The sequence below is a fragment of the Platalea leucorodia genome (assembly GCF_965183815.1).
Source record: "Platalea leucorodia genome assembly, chromosome: 2".
Lineage (NCBI taxonomy): Eukaryota > Metazoa > Chordata > Aves > Pelecaniformes > Threskiornithidae > Platalea > Platalea leucorodia.
The window spans coordinates 81,313,512-81,333,494 of NC_138824.1; the positions used below are offsets into that span (position 1 = coordinate 81,313,512).

A 19,983-nucleotide genomic window follows, 5' to 3' on the forward strand; every position below is an offset into this window, starting at 1 on the left:
TGCTGCCCGTCAGGTGCCCGCCGCTGATGAGCGCCCAGGGCGAGGGCTGAAGGCCCGGGGGCCCTTCCCCGCCCTGGGGGGAAGCGTGGAGCAGGGTGATCGCTGAGGGGAGACGGCCGCGGGGAAGAGGGCTCTCTGCTTTCCCCAGTTTGTGCTTTGGAGGAGGACTCTGCGCTCCTGCCTCTTGGCAAGGCCCGGGGTGCTGCTCCCCGGCTGGCGAAAGGCCGCCTGCTGCTCCCCAGCGGTGCCCTCCCGCCTCCCGGGCGGGCCTCCCCCTGCCCCGCGGGAAGCGCAGCCCTGCCCGGGGAGGCCACCCCCTCAGGCCCCGACCCCTCGCCCGCCGTCCCCGCCGCCGCGGCTCCGGGGGGCCCTGCGGGGAGCCCCGCGGCGGCGGGCGCCCAGGCCCCTCGGCCCGGCCCGCTCCCGGCGGCCGCAGCGCCGCCGCGGGCTGGAGCCAGCGGGCGGCGCCCGCCCGGGCCGCCGCCGCCTGCGCCCTCCGCTCCCCCTCGGGAGGGGGAGACCTTGCCGGCGAGAGGAGGAACTCCCCCTCCGGCACCCTCCACCTTCCCCGGGCCCCCCGCCTGCCCCCGCTGGGGACACTGCAAAGAGGCAGCGGGCGGCGGGGCGCTGCCGCCTCCCCCCTCAGCCTCCCGGTGCGCGGCGCGGCGGGGGCCCGGGCTGAGGGCAGCCGGGCTGAGGGCAGCCCTCCCGCCGGGCGGCCCCGGCGCCCTCCCCGTGCCGGGGGCAGCCCTCCCGCCGGCACCCCGGCGCCCTGCCGGTGCCGGGAGGTACCCCAGGGAGGGCGCAAGGCAGGCGGAGAGCGGGGCGGGGGGGAGCGGAGGGGCAGGGCTGCGCGCAGATGAACGCCGCTCCTGCGAGATGCTGCACGCCCCGCTCCCTGCCGGAGGCGGGTAGCAGCCTCTGCCTCCGCCGGCGCCTGCCTTTGCGAGGGCTGTTGCTGCCGCTGGACGCAACCTTCTCCCGAGATGGAGCTGCTGCCGCCGCTGCTGCTGGAGTGAGCGAGTGCGAGGGGCAGAGCTAGCCGGCTGCATGGATGGATGTGTTTAGCTTTGTGAAGATTGGGAAGCTCTCCGGGTAGGTGTTTGCTGCCGCCGCTGCTCCGCGACCCGCGGGCGTCCCGCCGCTGCGGGCGCTGCCCCCGCCCCTGCCCGGCGGGGGGCTGCCCGGCGTGGGGAGCGCCGCCGCCGCGCTCAACTTCCCCGGCAGCGGGGCGGGGGTCCGGGGCCGGGGTGGGGCGCCGGGCGCTCGCTGCCCCTGGCAGCGGCCGGGGCCGCGCCGGTGGCTCTGCGCGGGATGGGTCGTCGCCCTCTCCCTTCCCGAGGGACGAGGAAGGCGTCCCGCGGTACGGCGAGAGCGGTGCCCGCCTGGAAACGCGGCGTGAAGGGGCGAGCAGAACTGTTCTGCAGCCGCCAGAGCGGCGCGGGAGCCGGCGGCGGGGCGGGGGCGGGCGGGCCGCCTCCGCGGGCGCGGGGCGCCTGGCGGCCGGCGAGCGGGGGCGAACTTCTGAGGGAGCGGGGCGCCGCCCGGCCCGGCCGCGCCGCGGGGAAGGCGCAGGGGCAGGGGCAGGGGCTGGCCTGCCCCCCGCTCCGCTCCCCCCGGCCGCGGCGGCCCCTCCGGGAGCGGTATTTTTAGAGAGGCGGTGAAATCATCGCCAGATCCCGAGCGCTGCCCCTCCGCCGTTTCACACCGTGATGGGGGCCGGGGCGCGAGTGGGTTTGGCGTCTGCTATCCCCTGCTCGCAAGGCACGTACTTCTCGTTGTTTAAATGGGTGCTTCATCAGGGTTATTTTTCTTTTTTCTTTGCTTTCCGAATAAATCTTCCTTTTAAGGGCCTCGGAGTTGTGGTCTCCGTCCGTAGACTGTTGCGTTTGCAGCTAGTTGCCAGGCCCGAAGCTGCACGGATGGATCGAGAAGCACAACAGCCCCTGCTAAAATGTTCTCACCGTAGTTAAATTTAACTGGAGGTGGCCCTTCTCACTAACGGGGGAAATCGTGCTTTATCTCAAAGATGCAGTATAAAAGTACTCGAGTCGCAGGATTTTTTTCAGGCTTCTGGTGCAGATAATCTTCCTAAAGGATTTAGCTTTGATCACAGTAACGAGGAGTGTTTCGAATTCTTAGGATTCGGTGGTTCCTACACCATAGTTACCATATCCCTTTCTGTTTATGAAGCGCATGCGAGGCTGAAAGTGGCTGTTGTACAAAAGGGAGAAAGGCCTTGTTAAGGAAATACAAAAGGTAGCTTGCTCCAGTGACGCTCAGGTAGGGAGCTTGTCAAAATGACAGATGGTCTTTAAAAAACAAATATTGCGTGGTTTTAAGTTACAGACTGCCACAGGTGCAGGCGTAGCCTTTGTCCCCCAAAATTCCCACCATCGCACCTGGCTGTGATTACAGCTCTGCTTGCGGAGATGCCAGCACAGAACAGCTGCTATCATTCAAGCACATCATTGTCTCATCCTGCTCGCAGCAATTTACACGATGTGACGGCTACAACACTAGCAGCCCGCTCGGCTTTCCTTGGGTCGCGTTCCCAGCTGATACCACTAGAGCTGCAGCAGCAGTAGCTACAGTGGAAACTTTGAGGAGAGGGAAAATATGCTCACATAGATAAGGGGCGGGTAATGTAGTGTGGTAGTTCTTTCCAGGTAACTGAATTGCTTGACCTCTTCTATTTGTGTGGAAATGGTGTTTTAGAAAAGCTCCCAGATCTTCATGTCACACTTGAGCTAGAATCAAAGGGAGAGAAAGGGATATGCCGCTTGGAAATGTTATTAAGTCAGGTACATGGCAGTTTTTAGAGAGAGAGAGAGAGTAAGGTTCCGTCTTTGTTGGTCTGTTCAAAATCTGTAGCTTTCTGCATACTTGAAGACGCAGCTGTTGCCAATGCTGAGATTTGCATTTAAGTAAAGGCAGATCATAGCATTTCTCCAGAAGAACCTGAAAGTTCTTACTGAAATGAAAGCCCAAGTTTCAAAGCTTGTATCTGGCTTTGCTTGGTTCAAGGGTATGAAGTGCTTAGGGACCGAGTTCGTCTTGTAGATTGCAGTAAATCATTTCTGTACTGAGTTACTCTTTTCGTTTCTGATTTTCTGGTTGTTAAACAACCTAATAGTTTACACAGGACTTTACTTGCTGTTTCCTAGGTAACAGCTAGGTATCTGTTCCCATTTTAGGAGAGCTTCACGGAGCAGACAGGTTCCAGTGTAAACCCCATTTTTAATCCCCCTGTGCATTTGGGTTGAAAAACTAGTTTGCCTGAAAATTCCAGTTCTTTCTTTGTCGTTAGAAGTGAAGGCCTTTCTGAAAGAAAGCAGTGAGATGATAAACAGTGTTTAACTGAGAGTGTGATCTTGCAGGCAGATTACCTACAGAAAGTTGTGTTGAACTTGGCTGGTACTGAACTTGTTTATGACTTTCTTTTTTGATTTTATTTTCCTGTGCGTTCAGATCTCATTTTAGGTTGCAAGTCAGCTATTACAGTTGTAGTGGGCAGCCTTGATTCTGCAGGCGGTGGCGTGGATAAGCTCTGTTATGCACGGCTACTGGGAGGGATACTTGTTAAAGTCACGGTATAATTTTAATAGATGTGGTGAGAATTTAAATTTTACCTTGATCAATTAATGTGCAGGACTTTTTATCTAGAATAAGCTTAAGATGGGGTATAAACTGTTAGAAAGGTGGCTACTGGATATAAAATTTTACATAGCATACATAAAACATTATTATGCTTTAATTATCTGTGCAGTTTTTTTATGTGGTACCTGTGTGTGTAGGGTCTTTTAGAGGCTCTCACTTCTGCAGCTGCTTCAACAGTCGCCCACAGTTGCTGAGTGAGTGGGGAATAGGGGCATAATCTGGAAAAGGGATGTGTGCAGAAATGGAAGAGAACGCCAAACTGGTCTTAGGACAGATGTGATCTCTGGTAATCTTTTTCTTTCCTTGCCTTTGCAGCTCTGTCATGTTGTGTACTACGCATCAAATATAGATGCTTCACAATAAAGTTTCTGTTGATTTCTGAAGACTGGAGATAGCTGTCTGACATTAAAAACAAGAATATCGTGTAGAAATACCAATCGCACTTTCACTGGTGTAGCCTATCTCCCACCCCCCTTTTGGAAATTCACCAATTTAGTAATGGTCTGGAATAATTGTTTTGGTATAAATCTTGTGGTGTCATTCCCTGGAGAGAAGAAAAAATAAAATCCTTTTCTTGTAATGACTTTCCAAGTGTAGAGAATGATTGACAAGCCTTGTTTAATGGATCAGTACTCCGATGTGGAGCTGTACAAGGCAAGTGAATATTTCTGTAGTGTAGGCTGCATAAGCGTGCATGGTGTGGTAGTGTCTGTAATTTGGGAGGGAGGATTAGTAGGATAGATAAGGTGCACATAAAAATTGCCAGATTAGGTTGGATCAGAAGTCCGTCTTGCTTGGTATTCTCTCTTAATTGCTTTTAGCAGCTGCTTGGGGAAGGAGTAGAATGAGCACGAGTACGGAGCAGTGATTCTTGAGCATAGGTATCGGGAGTGGAGGAATGATGGTGCTGCTGTGCTGAATATGAAATGGAGCATTTTCAGATCTAGGTAAATCTGAGTAACAGGCACAGTGTCAAGTTTCTAGCTGGTACTGGACAGATGAACTATGAAACAATAGGTCAGAATAGCTAATGGAGGTTAGCCAGACTTTAAGCCTGTATTCGTAGAATATATTTTTAGTTAGAAAACCTGTTTATTGGGAATGACTGTTTTTGTGATGTCTGTAGAGGTTAGTTCTATTTTAGAGCTTTCATAGCAGGATATGAAACTTCCATATGGGAAGATAGCTGGCTGGATACCACCTGAATGTGACTGAGTGGGGTTGTGACCCTCCAGAATTGGGACGCATAGCTCCCATGCCCCTGCTACTGTTTGTAGCTCTGCCAACTAACACTAGATGGAAAATAACATGATTGTCCCTGTGAGTGGCCGTCAGTCTGTAAGCTGTGGCAATACTGGTAAGGGTGGGTTGGATGTCTCTGTCACACAGTTATCTTTGTAGGAGAAGTTCTGAGTTCACGCGAGCCATTTGTCACCAGAAAAGAAGCCTCCCAAAAGTAAGGCTGCAGTATAGGGTAAGAAAGTAGACATCTGCACTATCTCATTGTGGCTGTTAAAAGTATAATTAACGGAGAGTTAACTCCATATAACAGGAGGATACCAGCAAGACTTGGACCTGTCCTTACCAGCGATACTCATTTATGGTAGGTAAATCGATCATACCTGAATCTTTACTTCTCTGCTCAAGTTTTGCATTGCCATCCATTATTGTTGAGTTTAGATTTATTCCATTAAAAACTGGATGTGAATAGCCATATCCCTGCTGTACCCCTTGGAACTGGCTTTAAAGCAACAACAAAACAATCCTGTAACCCTGCAAGCTCTTTTTTTCAGAGAGTGCTCAAATATGGCTTTTTTTCCTGTGATTATGGTAAACCTAAGAATGGGTTTCTCACTGAGGAGGAACCTCTTACAACGTCCTTTTTCATTGGGATGGATAAATCTCACATTCTCACCTTTTGTGCTTGTCTTCCCATAGCTGGGTATCTCTAATCAGGGAGATTGACTTGGTACCTGCACAAATGTTTGGGCTTTTGGGTTCTTACTGCTTATAAAAGTGAAGCAAGTCTAAACAGACTCTCAGTCTTACATTTGTTGTCTCGTTTTTCAGCCTTTGCAGCCCTGTTTGGTCCTGTTCTCTCCAGATACTGTCTTTAGATGTCCTGCCAAACTGGTGTGAAAGGTCCTTTCCTACAGCTGTCTTAAAATCTAACAAACCAGAAGCTGTGTTTGTGTATTCTGTATGCTAGGCTCTGGTTTTCACAGGGAAGAAGGTTGCTTCGCTTCAAGGGTTAGTTATTTTTATGTGGCCAAGCGGATGTATGTTTTTCAGATTTAAGGTTCTGAGATTAGCTGGTCTGTTGTTTGATTTTTTTTTTTTTTTTAATTTATTAAGGAATTTGAGAAGGTTTTGGGATGATTATCTATCTTTAGTTTATCAGAATAACATCTTTCTTTACCTGTGATTTTCCTCGTCGTGTTTTTAGTTTGCTGTGATGTTTAAAAAGCCACCTTAATGGAGAGACAATTAAAAGTGTACTTAAGTTGCTGATGCTATTTTACATACAATTTTTGGAACAATTTTTATGAGTACTCTTTGAGATGACAATATCATAGCTTGTAAGTTATTTTCAGTATTTACAAAAGACTGTGTCAGTAAGAAAGCCTATGATTATCCTTTTTATGCTCAAAGGAGGTAATTTAATTCTAAAAAGGATTTTATTGTACTGTTTGATAATTCAAATAACCATGAATTCATTTCACCTTTTTTTTTCTTGAGAACTGCATTACATTTAGTGAAATATTTGTTTATTCACATTACCTTATATTTTATTATTTGTCTGTTTTGTTAGCTGACACACATGATAAAGACATGCCTTAATGTCTGTGATGTTAGTAATGTTGTATGTCATAACAGCTTCAGCAGCTTAGAGATTTATTAAAACCACTCCTTATATTATGAACTGTTGTAAACTTGTCAAGTGGCCAGTGAATGATGATGCAACTCTGCTAAATATGTATGTTCTCTAAATACTGTTTGCGTAGTGATACAGTGCTTAAAAGATGTAACCAGAAGTAACCTTGTCTCTGGAAAATTTTGAGAAAGCAAAAAAACCGGAAAACAAATAAGACTTTTATTTCTCCCTCTTCTACTACTTCCTAAAGAAGACGGAATGAGAAATTTGAGAACGGATGCTCTGATTTAAGAACAATTGAAGCATGTGCAGATTCAGTATAATATTTTCATTTCTAGGAAGATTGGTCTTCCTTTTTTTTTTTTTTTTTTGAGGACTTCAATCTGTGATGTCAAATCCTTAGCGACATGGTTGAATCAAGAATCTTGGGATAGTTTCTTTTATAATTGCAGCTTGCACCGATGTTCTTGCGTGTGCATGTTTAAGTCAATCTGTTAATATTCTCATATGGTTTGAGAAGACAGAAAAGGTTGAGTGTTTTCTTTACTCTGTATTCGCTGGTACCAGGAAAAGCCTCAGGTGTTTTATATTTGTTGTTTAAGTTTGGGGGTTTTTTTGCTTGTTTGTTTGTGTTTTTTGTTTGGTTGTGGGGTTTTTTTTGGTTTTGTTTTTGTTTTTTTCAGAAGTCTGCTTATCTTTTCAGTCTGACAGATTCGTCTGTGAAATTGCAGTTACATTGAAAAAAATTCCTTAACCATAACAATAATACAAAGTGAGGATACGTTTCCATATTTTACAACATTCTAGGTCATTATGGAAGTGCACCAAGCTGTTAGTAGAAAATACAAACAGTGACCTGAAATAATGAGTGGATAATACGTGCTCTCAGCTCTGCTGGTAACGTGGCAGAGAAGGGGTATTTTACTACTCTTGACAGCATTTTCAAGTAGTTATGTCAGTGCATCACAACTTAGTATCTGACTGATGTGAGGAAGAATTGAGTAAAGTCATGTAGGAGCTACCATTTCCTATAAAATGAACTTTCATCTGGGAAGGATCTGTAACTGTTGAAGGCAAATAATGCAAAAAATCAAATGTGAAGAATGGAAAAGTAATTTTGGTTTCAAGTCCTACATGCTGTGTCATGCACAAGTCTCTCTATTAAAGCAGGCAAGACCATCTGAGTACATGAATTACTCATTTTTATGACTGTTTGCACATAACCTATTTGGATCTACCACAGGATGGAAACTTTTGGTGCTGATAAGATATAAGTGTTTAAATATTGTAGGGACGTGTCTTGTATTATCAGAAATCCCTTCCCATTCCAAAGTGTACCTAAAGGTGCTTTTCATAATCATGAGTAATTGTGATTAAAATTTTCTGAAGTATCTTGAGGAAATTTGTGAACTCAAAAGGTTGTACGTTTATTGAAGGTATGTTTGAAGACTTAAAAGAATCTGTGGGACTCTGTTTCTGATTATTCCATTGACTGGAAATGAAGCAAGTAACAGTGCCAATAGTATAAATTTCAGTAATTAATTGCATGTTCAAATCCTACTGCTTAAAATCTAAACATGTGAAAGTACATTGGAGCTAGAAATGTGAAACACTCTGGGACTCAAAAGTCTCTCTGACCTAAATCAGGACCTGGTGTTGTAGAAGTCTCTACCAGTATTGCTTTAGTGTGGAGTCTATAGAAACTCCCTTTAATAGGTTGATTATTGGGTATAAACCCAGGAATTTATTTTTGTTAGTTTTAATAATTAACAAAGAAGAATTTCAGGGAGGAAAAAAAAAGTTTTGAATGAGTAAGAACACTGTGAAGAAGTAGAATGAGTGTGATGGAGGGTAATGCAATGCTGCGTCCTATTAAATATTTTTCATTGGTGACTTAAAATAGGAGAGGGAAGTGATAAAAAGCTGGTTAGTATCTTTTAAGAAAAGTCCCTTGTGAGATTTATTGCTTGGACAAATATAACTTTTGTTGATAGTAAGGAAGACGATTGCTGATTGACTTGGATATTTTCACAGCTATGTTAATAGCTTTAAATGAAACACTTGCTTTTCATTTTCAAAGAATTCTATTATAAAAGCATTGTCAGTGGGTACTGAATGCAAGCTTTTTTGTTTTAATTATTATAAACTTAATGAGGGGAATTCCCTAATATCAGTTTTAGCTATGGGAGTTTGGGGAGATAAGGTTCTGGAGAATAGATGGATATCTTGCAAGATTTTTGAGAACCATTGGTAAAAAGGAGATTATACAGAGAGTAAAAAGAAGGTGGTGAAGACAAAGAAGGAATATTTGTGTTCTAAAGTCAAGTGTTGAGAATGAATTCTTTTATGATCTTCTGGTTCTTGATAGAGTTTATTTTTGGGTTCTGCTTGAAATTTTTGAAACTTTAAAAACTCACAAAAAGTCGTAATACATTCCAATATCCCAACTCTCTTTTCCTTAAAGATATCTATAGATACAAAAAGTATGTATGTGTGGATTGATGAAAACTACTTAATGATTTACATTAACAAGCAAAAAGGCCAAGAAAGCATGCCTTCTGTTCTTCAGAATTTATTTCTGTATATGTGCTTTTTTGTTTTGTTTTGGGGGTGGTGGGGGAGAAGACATAATTGTTGAAAATAACCTTGTTTGGGAAGAAAATGTAAAATCAGTATTTGTAAAATTTTGTAGTACTGATTAGTACTGATCCCTGTTTAGGATGAAGATTTTCCAGAGTTTTTTTGCATGATTTAGTTTTAGTTGTTCAGGTGAACTGTCAGTCTTTCTCATGTAAGTGCCTACAAACTTATATATATAACTCCAGCATTATACAGCCTGTAAGGTTTTGCTTACTTTGCTTACAGATTTTGCAGTTTCATTGTTTGTTTTTAATCTTGAGTTTGTGATTATATTACTCTGGATTTGGCAGCACTCATATGTTTAGAGAGCAAAATGCCTGTTATTCTATGGTAGTAAATGCTACCAGAAGCACTTACAGTTGCACCAGCCATCTAGAACAACCTGGGCATGTGTTACAAGTCCGAGCTGCGTGTATTTCGCTTGTGCTCTGTATTTGACTGAAATAGAGCAGTAGAGAACTGGAGAAGAAACCTGGAAATAGTCGGTATCTAAGAAGAGTAGTAGAGCCAGGATGCTTCATATTCTCCTGAATGCCTGAACAATGGTACTGACTTTGGCTTGCTCTGTATGAGACTATCACAAGCCTGATTTTCTTGAAGCATCCATAACAGGAGCTATAAGAGAGTGGAGACTGCAGTTGCACAGAAGAGCCTGCCCCAGTGGTGCTGAAGTTCAAATTTTTCTTTGTTTATGACGTTAGGCCTTTATCCCACAAGAAATGAAAAATTACTATAGCACTACCTTCAAGGCCTTGCCTAGTCTAGAAAGAAGTGGGCTGTTTGTTTAACACTGCAATGCGTAACAGGTTGTACAACTTCAGCACAGAAAAGACAAGTGTCACTTGTTTTGACTGTGCGATGTGACTAATCAAGTCAAAATGTAGCTTATGTGTTCAGGTAGAAAGGATCAAAATTCACATGCATTTTTTTTTTTAATGACATTAGGTTATGGATCATATGAAAATTGTAATTTAAAGACATCTGCTTTTCTTGATTTTTATTTTTTGCTTGTTGAAAACCTCAGATGATGTTAACCAAAATGTTAATTTTTATCTTTGAAGAAAAATCATTTTTTTCCAGGGAGAGAAGTAGACAGTTTTCTCATGAAGTTGGCTATTTTACCTGCCCAGGTTTTTACTTTGCATTATGTATTGTACGTTACCTGTCATGTTTACAAGGGGTGCAGTCTCCTCTGCCAGGGCATAGAGTGAAGAGGGATGGAGAAGAACCGTGCATGGGGGAATGATCTGCACTTGACTGTTCTGCTTTGAGGGCAGGGTGAAGAAGGGCTACAGCGTGTAATAGGGGAGGGACGGCAGAGGTAGGAAGAGAGAAGAAACCGGAGAAAGAAAGTTAATGAATGTTGTATTGAATGAGGGCTTATTTGCTGTGAGTGAATTGAAGTAATTGTTCAAGACTAGCAGATCTTTATGTGAAGATGAACTTGAATTGTTGCCTGGGTAGGAGTTTATTTGCTTCATAAGGCTTGTTGAATTAATTGGTTAGATGTGCTGTAATCTGCGTGACTGCTATTGAAAAAAAGGGAAGAATTCACTCCAGCATTGCAACAGAAAGAACTATCTTCTTTTTTTTGTTGAGTTTCTTCTTGAAACTCTTTCTTTCTCCAAGGGGTTTCTGGTGGCTGAACTTGAACTAGCTCAACACATGAAATAACAAGGTGGTCCCTATCTCCCAGTGTATCTGCTGCTTAAGAGACACTAATCGGGATGGTGGGTTTTCTCAGGGTGAAGCTTATCCCTGCACTTAATGATTGGCGAGCCCTGTGACGTATTTTCCCCCTCAAATGCAGATAACTTGACTGCAAAATCTATAGTAATTCGAGAATGTGCTTATGTTTTATTGTGGCTTAAAAAAAAATTCCCCCAAACCAGAAAGCATTTGTTGGTTTGGTTTTTTTTTTTTTTTTCATTGGTATGGGGAGGAATTAGGAGTAGGCCCTGAAGTGCTTTGAAGGGGCACTTCTGTAATATGGTCAACCTGATGTAACTGCTCATGGCAGGAGGCCTGACGAGACTATGGGGTCTGATCTCTGCTTTCTTCTGTTTGTTTTTTTGTCCCCCCCCCCATCTTATTCCCTGCAGCCCTTTATGTACATCTTACAACACGGTGAGCTACTTCAGGGACTAAAACCACTAGAAAACTGGTTTTGGTATGTTTCTTTTCTGCTGGTATAGATATCTAAACTGGCCTGGCAGAAGTGATTGGAGCACGTTGTCTTGGGCAGCAAGGTGGAAGGGGAAGAGGGAAAGCGGGGCTTTTGGCATCTGGTCAGCTCTGTTACATTGCACCACAGCTGGTGGTGGGAGATGCTGTGGGAGACTGTGGAGACAGGGACCTTCATTCACTTGCCTCTGGGAACTGAGAAGTGGGGAGGCAGTGTGAGAACCCCACACCCGAGAGAATTTGGGGAGAGGGGGTTATCCTGGAAAAGATGGGTTGGAGGGGAGAGAAGCTGCTTCAGCCCCTCTGAAATTTGTCAGGCCTCCTCTGGCTTCCCTGTCTCCCAGCTTCTCCTGCCTTCGGAGCCTGTTCTGCTGCCTTTGGGTGACTTGGCTTTGCCTGGGCACCTGCGAAACCAAGTGCAGGTTCTGAGCGCTAAATGCAGCTATTGTGTATCGTGCACATCCTGATGTACTGAGGTATTCCACCTCTGCTCCCATGCCATACAGTCTAAAGACACTGGCTTCCTATTAGTGTGAATTGTTTTAAAAAGCAGATTTCTCTTCATATCTTTACCTTACTAGGCAGGAGAGGAGAGCAGTTGTCCAAGGGATTAATTTTCCTACATTGCTTGTAGAAGATGAACTGTCCAGGACAAATGAGAGGTTGGTTAATTTTTTTTATTTTATTTTTTAAATAATGAACATGTGTTCATTCATAGCAGTAAGTTTGTGGTTATATCCTTTTCATGTACATGCTTTCCAGGTTCTGGAAGCTGTCTGAAGAGATAAAAGGTTTCTTTTTCGAACGCTCTGTTTCTGAACTTGTAAAAAACATCTTACAGAAGCTAGTGTAGTGTGTCTGTGCTGCTTCTGAAACCACAAAAAATAATTGGAGACTATTAATGGCTTGCTTTTCAAATGCTCTTAATTTCTAAGCTGGAAATGGAAGTTTTATAGGTGCATTAATTAGCCTGAATTTTTAATTCCACTTTGAACAATATAGCTTTCTCTTTTTTAAAACAAACAGGAGTAAACTGCAAGGAGTTTCCATACAGCGGTTTTTCAGTTCCTGCTATATCTTCTGTCATTCCTTATACCTATATGGCACTTCAGCAGCTCCTTCCTTGTCCATCACTTTCATGCTTTGCGATGTTTACCTATCAACCCTATCACATCATTGAAAATGTGGGCTAGAGAAAGTGGTGGTTACAGGGGTCTTAAAGGATACATCTAAAGGATCAGTTTAAAAAAAAAAAAACCACAACAAATTATTCTATTGAAAGTTTTTGATTAAGAACTACTTAATCTCTTTTGGCTTGTTTTTTTAATTGTCTAAAAATATAGTATATCAAGGGAAGTACTGTCAGGATGCACAATTAAAAATATTGTGGTTTTTACTCTTTTCCTAGATGGCTAACACTGTGCATCTGGATGACTAATATTTAGTATGTCTTAAAGAAGACCAGTTTATAAGTAATATTCTCAGAATACGAACAGTACAATACGAGCCTGTGTTGCTTTAGTTGACATGCTTGGATAAAAAATTTCTAATATCTTTATTTTTCATGCTGAATGTATTGCATATTTGTTTACTGAAAACAAAGGGTTTTTTTCAAAGCAAAACATTGATTCTTCTTCTCTTTTGATGCCTTTAGTAGGTGTTAAGGTACTGTGACAGGCCTTGTTGGGAAAAGGATATTCCCAAAGGGCAGTGGAAATGGCAGTGTGGAAGGCTGGCAGATTCTGTGCCCCTGCAAATTGTTTCTATACTTGCCCTACTGGATTCAAGTTGTCCACGGTGCCTGGGTGTGCAACCTGTTGCAGTGATTGCTTAATAGATTTAATGGTAGCCTGCTACGTAAAGGGTAAGGGAGGAACCTTTGCTCTTCCAGATGTCAGTGCAAGCTTCGTCCTTCATCTCAACAAAAGTACTTTGTATTTATTTAATGGCAGAATGTTGAATTGCTTTTTGTTGTGTTTTCTAAAGCTCATCTCGACCTCATGGTGTTCTGTGGCTTTGAAACGAATAGACAAGTGTATGCTTGTGGAAGTGTTTCCCTTTCCTTTGTGTTCATTAGCCGTTATTCTCAGAGTTCATCCTGTTTTCTCATGTTACGTGCTGCTTCTCAAAAACAGAAATTCTGTTTTCATGTTAAATGTTTAAAATGTTTCTTTCATAGGACAGGATAAAGCAGTATTAGTTTGATTTTTTTCAAAATGGTTCATAGTTCAGTGCTGCAATGAGGAGCTTTCTAATTAGAGGACACAATATCTGTCCTACTGGGCGTTATCTCAAAATGGCTGAAATTGATTTTAGCTGGATAAAATATTACTGGATCAACACGTGTTTACCAAGCTGTAATGGTAACAACTGACATTTATTCTATCCAGTGTTCAAAATACTCTTTTTTTTTTTTTTTTTCCATTTCTAAATGTGGTGGTAAGCAGAAAAGAGTTTGCCTCTTAATTTCTGTGGTATGGTGTGCTGCTCTATTTCCTTTCCCCCTTTCCCCCACCCCCCTCCAATTAGTTTTTCACTCAAGCAGCTTTCTTATGCTAGATCCCCCTTTTCACGATGAGTACGTAATGCTGTCTCACAAGTTGTCGTGATTGCTTGGCAGTATCGGCAGGGATGCGTGCGCGCGCGTGTGGGTTCTCTGACCACAGAAAGACACCTTCTTGCACCGGCTTTTTTTTGGTGTTAATTAGTTCAATATTCTGGCTTTTTAAAGGTGTTGGGGGGGAATAGGTGGTTTGTGCTTTCCTTTATACTTACGTTCAGGGGAAAGCGATTTTGAGCATTAGCCAGCAAATTCGCTGTTGGTTCTGCCTTTAGTGTTTAGTGGCAGGAAGGCTTAAAGTTTGTGTAGTGTTATGTGAAATGATAAGGAAACTTCACTCTTGTTTTTATGTGATCTTTGCAAAAGTTTGCTAAGAAAGGACAGCATGGCTACTTTGTTTTTCAAATACCTATAGTCATTTTATTCCCTCTTCACTTGCTCACTTTTACTTTGTGAACTGAATGATACAGCCTTTATAACTAAAATGCGGTGGTGTGGTGTCTTTTTTTTTTTTTTTTTTTTTTTCACCCCCATCCCAGCCAAACTGTATGCACGCTGCATAGGCCAAATAACCCTGTGTACAGTGTCTCTTTATTCACTAAGTAAGTAACAGTGTAACTTGAATTGCAGCCAAAACTTAGGCTTAACTGTTAACGCAGGCTTAACTGTTGCTCTGATTTCATCTGGTAGGACCTGCTTGTCCCAGATGCCGGTTCTCTTTGTCCAGTCAACCACAACTGGCCCCACATACGCTGAGGGGAATTAATGAATTGCCGGCAGCGCAGTGCTGCAGTAGCTACTGCTGTCAGGTTGGTTGAGGGAAGGAAACCTGCTATATATTTTTAGGTCTGCTTCCCCGTGCTGATGGAGTGCTTCTGAATGTGACAGTTCCCAGGCTTGGCAGACCCTTCAGCTGGGATGTAAAATCTGCATTACATTTCCAGAGAATATGATCTACTCTCCAAACTGGCAAGCTTAGTCCAGCAACAGTTTTGAATAATATGCTGAATAACCAGCGTTAATAATGACAAAGGAGTTGCATGTTTGGGGTTATAGGGGTGTGTAAATGCACCAATGTGCGCACACGCCCACTCAGCCTACTGTACGGCTCCTATAAAATATGTATTGAGAATCTTTGCTATACAAATGTAACAGTCATTTGAAAGCCAAAGACCATGTGTTTCCATTCTCAAGTTAGACTTTCCTATCTCATCCCTGTTGTGTTGAAAGTTATGGTTGTTCCACAGTAGAAGAAAAAAAAAATACTACTTCATCTCTGCAAGTAAGTTATTTTTACAGTTTAGTGCATGGTGACTTGTTTAGTATTTTTTGACGTTTATTGACACATGCAGAAAACACAATCGCACAGTGATAATGATGGTGGTCAACTGGATGGAAAACTTACCCCTGTAATCATCAAGCACTGACTCTGCTTGGGCTCAATGTAAAGATCAGATCACAGAATTCATCTGTCACCTGGTAAAACATGGGAGAGAATTGTTATTCCAGAAGAAGCCACTAGTTCTGATTACCTAGTTGTTGTGTAGTTCTTTTGATGTCCTGATTAGGGGCAGGGGGGAATCAATTAGAGACAATTTTTTCTGTTTTATTTTCCTCTTAGAAAGAACTGTGTTTGTCATCTGGTTGTCTATAAGCTAATGAATGCTGACTTCCAAATGAGGATGCCAAATCATCAGCTGGTTTTGAAATTTGAGACTGCCTTTGGCACTACATTATACCAGTTATGTATTGGGCCTTATTTAAGAATTTTCTAAAGGACACCCTATTTCCACGTGGAATTGTCTTAGAATGTGCTTTTCTAGTGCAGAATTAAAAATACTTACACACACTAAAATTAAAAATGTACTTTACCTTTTGGTTTTAAAACTGTCTGCTTTCCTCTGTCCCGTGTCCCTGTAGTGATTCTGATTGATTGCAGTGGCACTTGGTGGTGACAGAAGAGTGGATCACCTGCAGTCTGCTCAGCTTGCTTCTGGATTTAGCCAAGAGTCTGCTCCCTTGGATGGGAACTGCATAAGCATTGCCGATAGCCTTCCCCCCTCCCCCCCCCCCTTCTTTTTTTTTCCTTCTGATTTTATCTTAAACAGGTCAGAAAACCTGGGGAAATGCTTTTGCTGAAAATGTTTATTGTGACATGTCTGTTAGTTATTTGCAAGGAACTTTTCATGCGTGTTGCTTAACCGTTTGCAAAATAAACCCTTGTATTTTCCTGTGTTGTGGAAAAATCTGTCAGCATTCAATGGCAGCATCTAAAAAACAGTGTTCATCCACTAGGTAAGGAATGGACTTGGCAGTATTTTTTAAAGAATTACTTTGTTTCCATTGTAAATGGGGAATATATTACAAGATCCAGTGAGATAATCCACTCTCATCTGGAACATTGTGCTTAGTTTGAGGTACTGTTTAAAAAAAAAAAAAAAAAAAAAAAAAAGCTGGAGGAGAGGAAAAACTTCCATATGTTGGTGAATTATAATATTTGGGAACTGATGAAAAGAAGGGGACTTTCTTAGACATATACAAACCTAAATTTTCAGGTGAGGTAAAGTGGGGGATTTGATTTTTTTTTTTTTTACCATTTTTTCATCAAAAACTTCAGACCTCCAGAGCACTTTAAAAAAAAAAAAAAAAAAGGCAAAACAGACTTGAGAGAGAAGTTTTATAGAACAGTGTATCCAACAAAAATGAACCCCTATTCAGTAGTTCTGCTCTTTGCAAGCCTTAGATACCATCAAGAGTCAGATCTTTTTGGAACTTTATAGTCTGATCTAGCATAAAATGTATTAAACATACATTTTTGTGGCATGTAATTTAACTTCTAGCTGATGAAATTAGGCAAAAAGGTTGAAAGGTCAGTCTACTACAGATTTCAGCTATGTTTGGCCTTAGTATGAATGTGTGGATGAGGCGTCATGGGGAAAAATCTTGAAAACACTTGCATTTTTGCAAGTGTTCTATTCTGTTTGGGGGTGTAACATATTACTGCTGCAAAGAAAACATAAGCCTTACAGCTTTCATATGCTTCATTGGGAAAAGTGTCTTCTCATCCATTTTCCACAGGCTGCAGTGCCTAACACTTAATTCTTAATATAAACTGTAATTTAGAAAGGTTTACAGACTGTAGCAGTCTGTATATGTTGGTAAAAACAAAACTGAATTTTATCACCATTTTTCCACTCAGACAGGGTAAACAGTAAGTAAAGTGTTGAGAATCTGGAAGACATGCTGTTGGTCGGCTGAGAAGTGTTTGTTGGTAAATTATATTAGGATGACTTATGTTTAGATTTCTCCAGGATTTTTTCTGCAGTTTAAATGTTTGTTTGTTTACAGGAATTGCAGAATAAATCATAAAACATGGAGGGCAAGAGGCAAGCTACCTACTCTGGAGTGTCCCTACAGTTGCTATTTGGTATGTAAAAGTGAGCTGCTGTTAGCTAGTTTCATGTAGGTTATCTTGCCTTCTGTGCAGTTTTATGAGCACTGTTTCTGGAGCTGTCTACAGACCATGCAGAATCATTTGCTTTTGAACGAATCTCTTCAGAAACTAAAACGGCTGTATGCTAAATAAGATTTTTGATAGGTGGTGAGGCAAGTGTGTAGGTGAACTCTGGAGCCCGTTTGCTATGACATGTGATAACTTCTAAAATTTTGGTGACCTCCTAAGCTTCAGAAAAGTCAAGTACCTTTGTTACCACAAAAAAGCATCTTAAGGTATGAGAATTTACACCATGTTTCTGAGGTTATTGAGTGTTCCAGACCAGTTCATGTTGGCTAATGCAGAATACCAGATGTCCCTGATGAGCAGATCTGGGAAACCATTTGGCAGTGGCTAGTAGAAAATATTATCAGGCACAATGGTGTTGCAGAATTTCTGCCCTTTGGAGTTTGTGCATTTCATATCCTCTCTGAAGGCTGGAGGTCTGAGCCAACATCTGTCGCTCCTGACTACCAGGCATTAGGATATTCCAGGGAGAAGGACTTTAGTTGCAAATGCAAGAATGAAAATGGAGCTGTGAAAAATATAATGTCTGACTGTTAAGTAGTTGTAATTAGCTGGGGCACCTGCCTAGGAAAGGGAGTCCTTGGTTTCCAGCCCTGTTCCCTGGGTTTAGCCGTGCCTTTTATTCTCTCACATTCTCACACAGTCATGCAGAGTGGAGACGGGACTTAGGGCTCCCAACAGCCAGCAGCTTCTGCAGCTTCTCTCCAACACTGCCTCGTTCTGTTAACAATTCCCAAGTCATTCTCGTGGACAAAGGCGCCTGAATTATGTTCCTCCCTCCCTTCCTCACCCCTTGCCTCTGTCTAGTCCCACTTTGTAGCATATATCCCATGTGTTCCAGAGAAAACCATAGGTGATTTCACCTGCTCTTTTCCCACCCAGACTTATTTCCCCAAATATGTTTATTAGAGGATAGTCACAAATTTCCATTTGGTTGTAAATAAAGCCAGATAAAGTGTTCCAAATCCAGCAAGACTCCAAAGAACATATATTTTGACAGCTTCTACCACCATGACTTAAGAAGGCTATGCTACTGGCAACTATGGTTTTCTCAAAATAGACCTCCACTGCAGTACAACATTATGCTGGAAAAGCAAGCTACCGTGCAGTTGGCTTTTTTCCCCCCTTCCTTTTCCTCTTGTTCTTTGATGCCAAAGTCGGTACAGATAAAGGACCTAAGTTCTTGGTTTTATTATGAAAATACATATAAAAATGATTAAAATGCATTCTAAGATTGAAAATGAAGGCCTCTTATGCCAGACATAGCCAAATACGAACCTTTAACGTTACTGCTTTTTTTTTCCTTATGGAATGCGCCAGTCTGTTTGTTCTGTTACATGTGATGGTTTTCCAGAGCTAAAATTAACATTAGGATGGGCTTAAAAAATTTGCTGGAAGCTATTTTTGTGCTGTACTTGGAAGTTGAGTACTTGGTCTTTTGTGTTGAGCAGTGAAATAAGATATATCACTCTCATGAATACTGATCTGGGTTATTTCTATACTGTGTTCCACTGCAGCGAGCAGTAACGTGCAGGTCGGGAGCACTTTCTTTATGGCTCTGTGTTGTTTTTTGGGGATGGGGGACTGCGAACCGTGTTGACTGTGTTCGGGTGGTCTCCGTGTCACCCTACCGTGTTTGTGCTGTGTGCGCATAAAGCCAGAAGAGGGAGCACAAATGAAGACCTTGTTTCTAAGGTGCAATGGTTAGATCCATGAGGCTGATGTGGACCCATGGAAATACTGAGGTCACACATGTTAAGTCGGAGTGCCTTACTCTTAGACGCGTGTGCATAAGGAGTGGGAAATAACGAGCCTGGTGTTGGTTCGAAAAGAGAGTAAATGGGCATGGTGGAAGAAACGAAAAGACTAGGGAAAACTGTACTTGGTGTAAGGACTTCTAAAGCAAAAGCAAATTATTATGTCTTAAATGTTTTACTAAGCCTGTTATTTGAAGTTAAGTCCAGTGTATTTGGTTTGTAAGATGAGCAGTGTTTCTCATGAATAAAGAACGATTTCTGTGTCATTGTGCAGACCAAATACAGTGAACATGTGAGACCTTTATACTTGATAGAGCTTATTCAAATGTGGTTTATTAAATATAGCTGTTGGGTCTTATTGTAGGTCCTATACCATGTTTGTAAGGACTTTTTTGCTTTTCATAATCATGCTGATTTTGAGGGTTGCTAGTTTTCAAATATATATATTTATATGTACTTTCACAAATTATGTATTTTCTTATTATAATCTGCAAACATTGTGTGATGAGCATAGGTAGTATTGAAACTAATCACTAATGACAAATATGTAAGGACACTGAGGTGTTGATTAAACTTTGCAAATTGGTCTCCTTGATGTAGGCAATTGGTATTTTGGTTGTAAAGACCAGTTGACAGATACACAAACTGCTTCCTACTCAAATTAGGAGACCTTTCAAGAGTATAGTCTTCTCCTGAGTGTTTTCTGAGACTTTTAACTTTGGCTTATTCAAGGAGTGTGATATAGCTGTGTGATATTTTGAAAAGAATAATTAAAAAAGCAGAGCCA

General features: G+C 42.4%; 1 protein-coding gene across 1 annotated transcript in view; it reads left to right on the forward strand.

Annotated features, from left to right (window-relative positions):
• Nucleotides 1-1,054: 1,054 nt before the first annotated feature.
• FRMPD4 (FERM and PDZ domain containing 4) overlaps nt 1,055-19,983 on the forward strand; it is a gene marked incomplete at both ends in the record, with an annotated part of 304,338 nt that continues 285,409 nt past the window's right edge. Inside the window, one exon of the mRNA XM_082335427.1 lies at nt 1,055-1,095. Within this exon, the coding sequence (XP_082191553.1) occupies nt 1,055-1,095 (41 nt within the window). The remainder of the gene's footprint in view (nt 1,096-19,983) is intronic.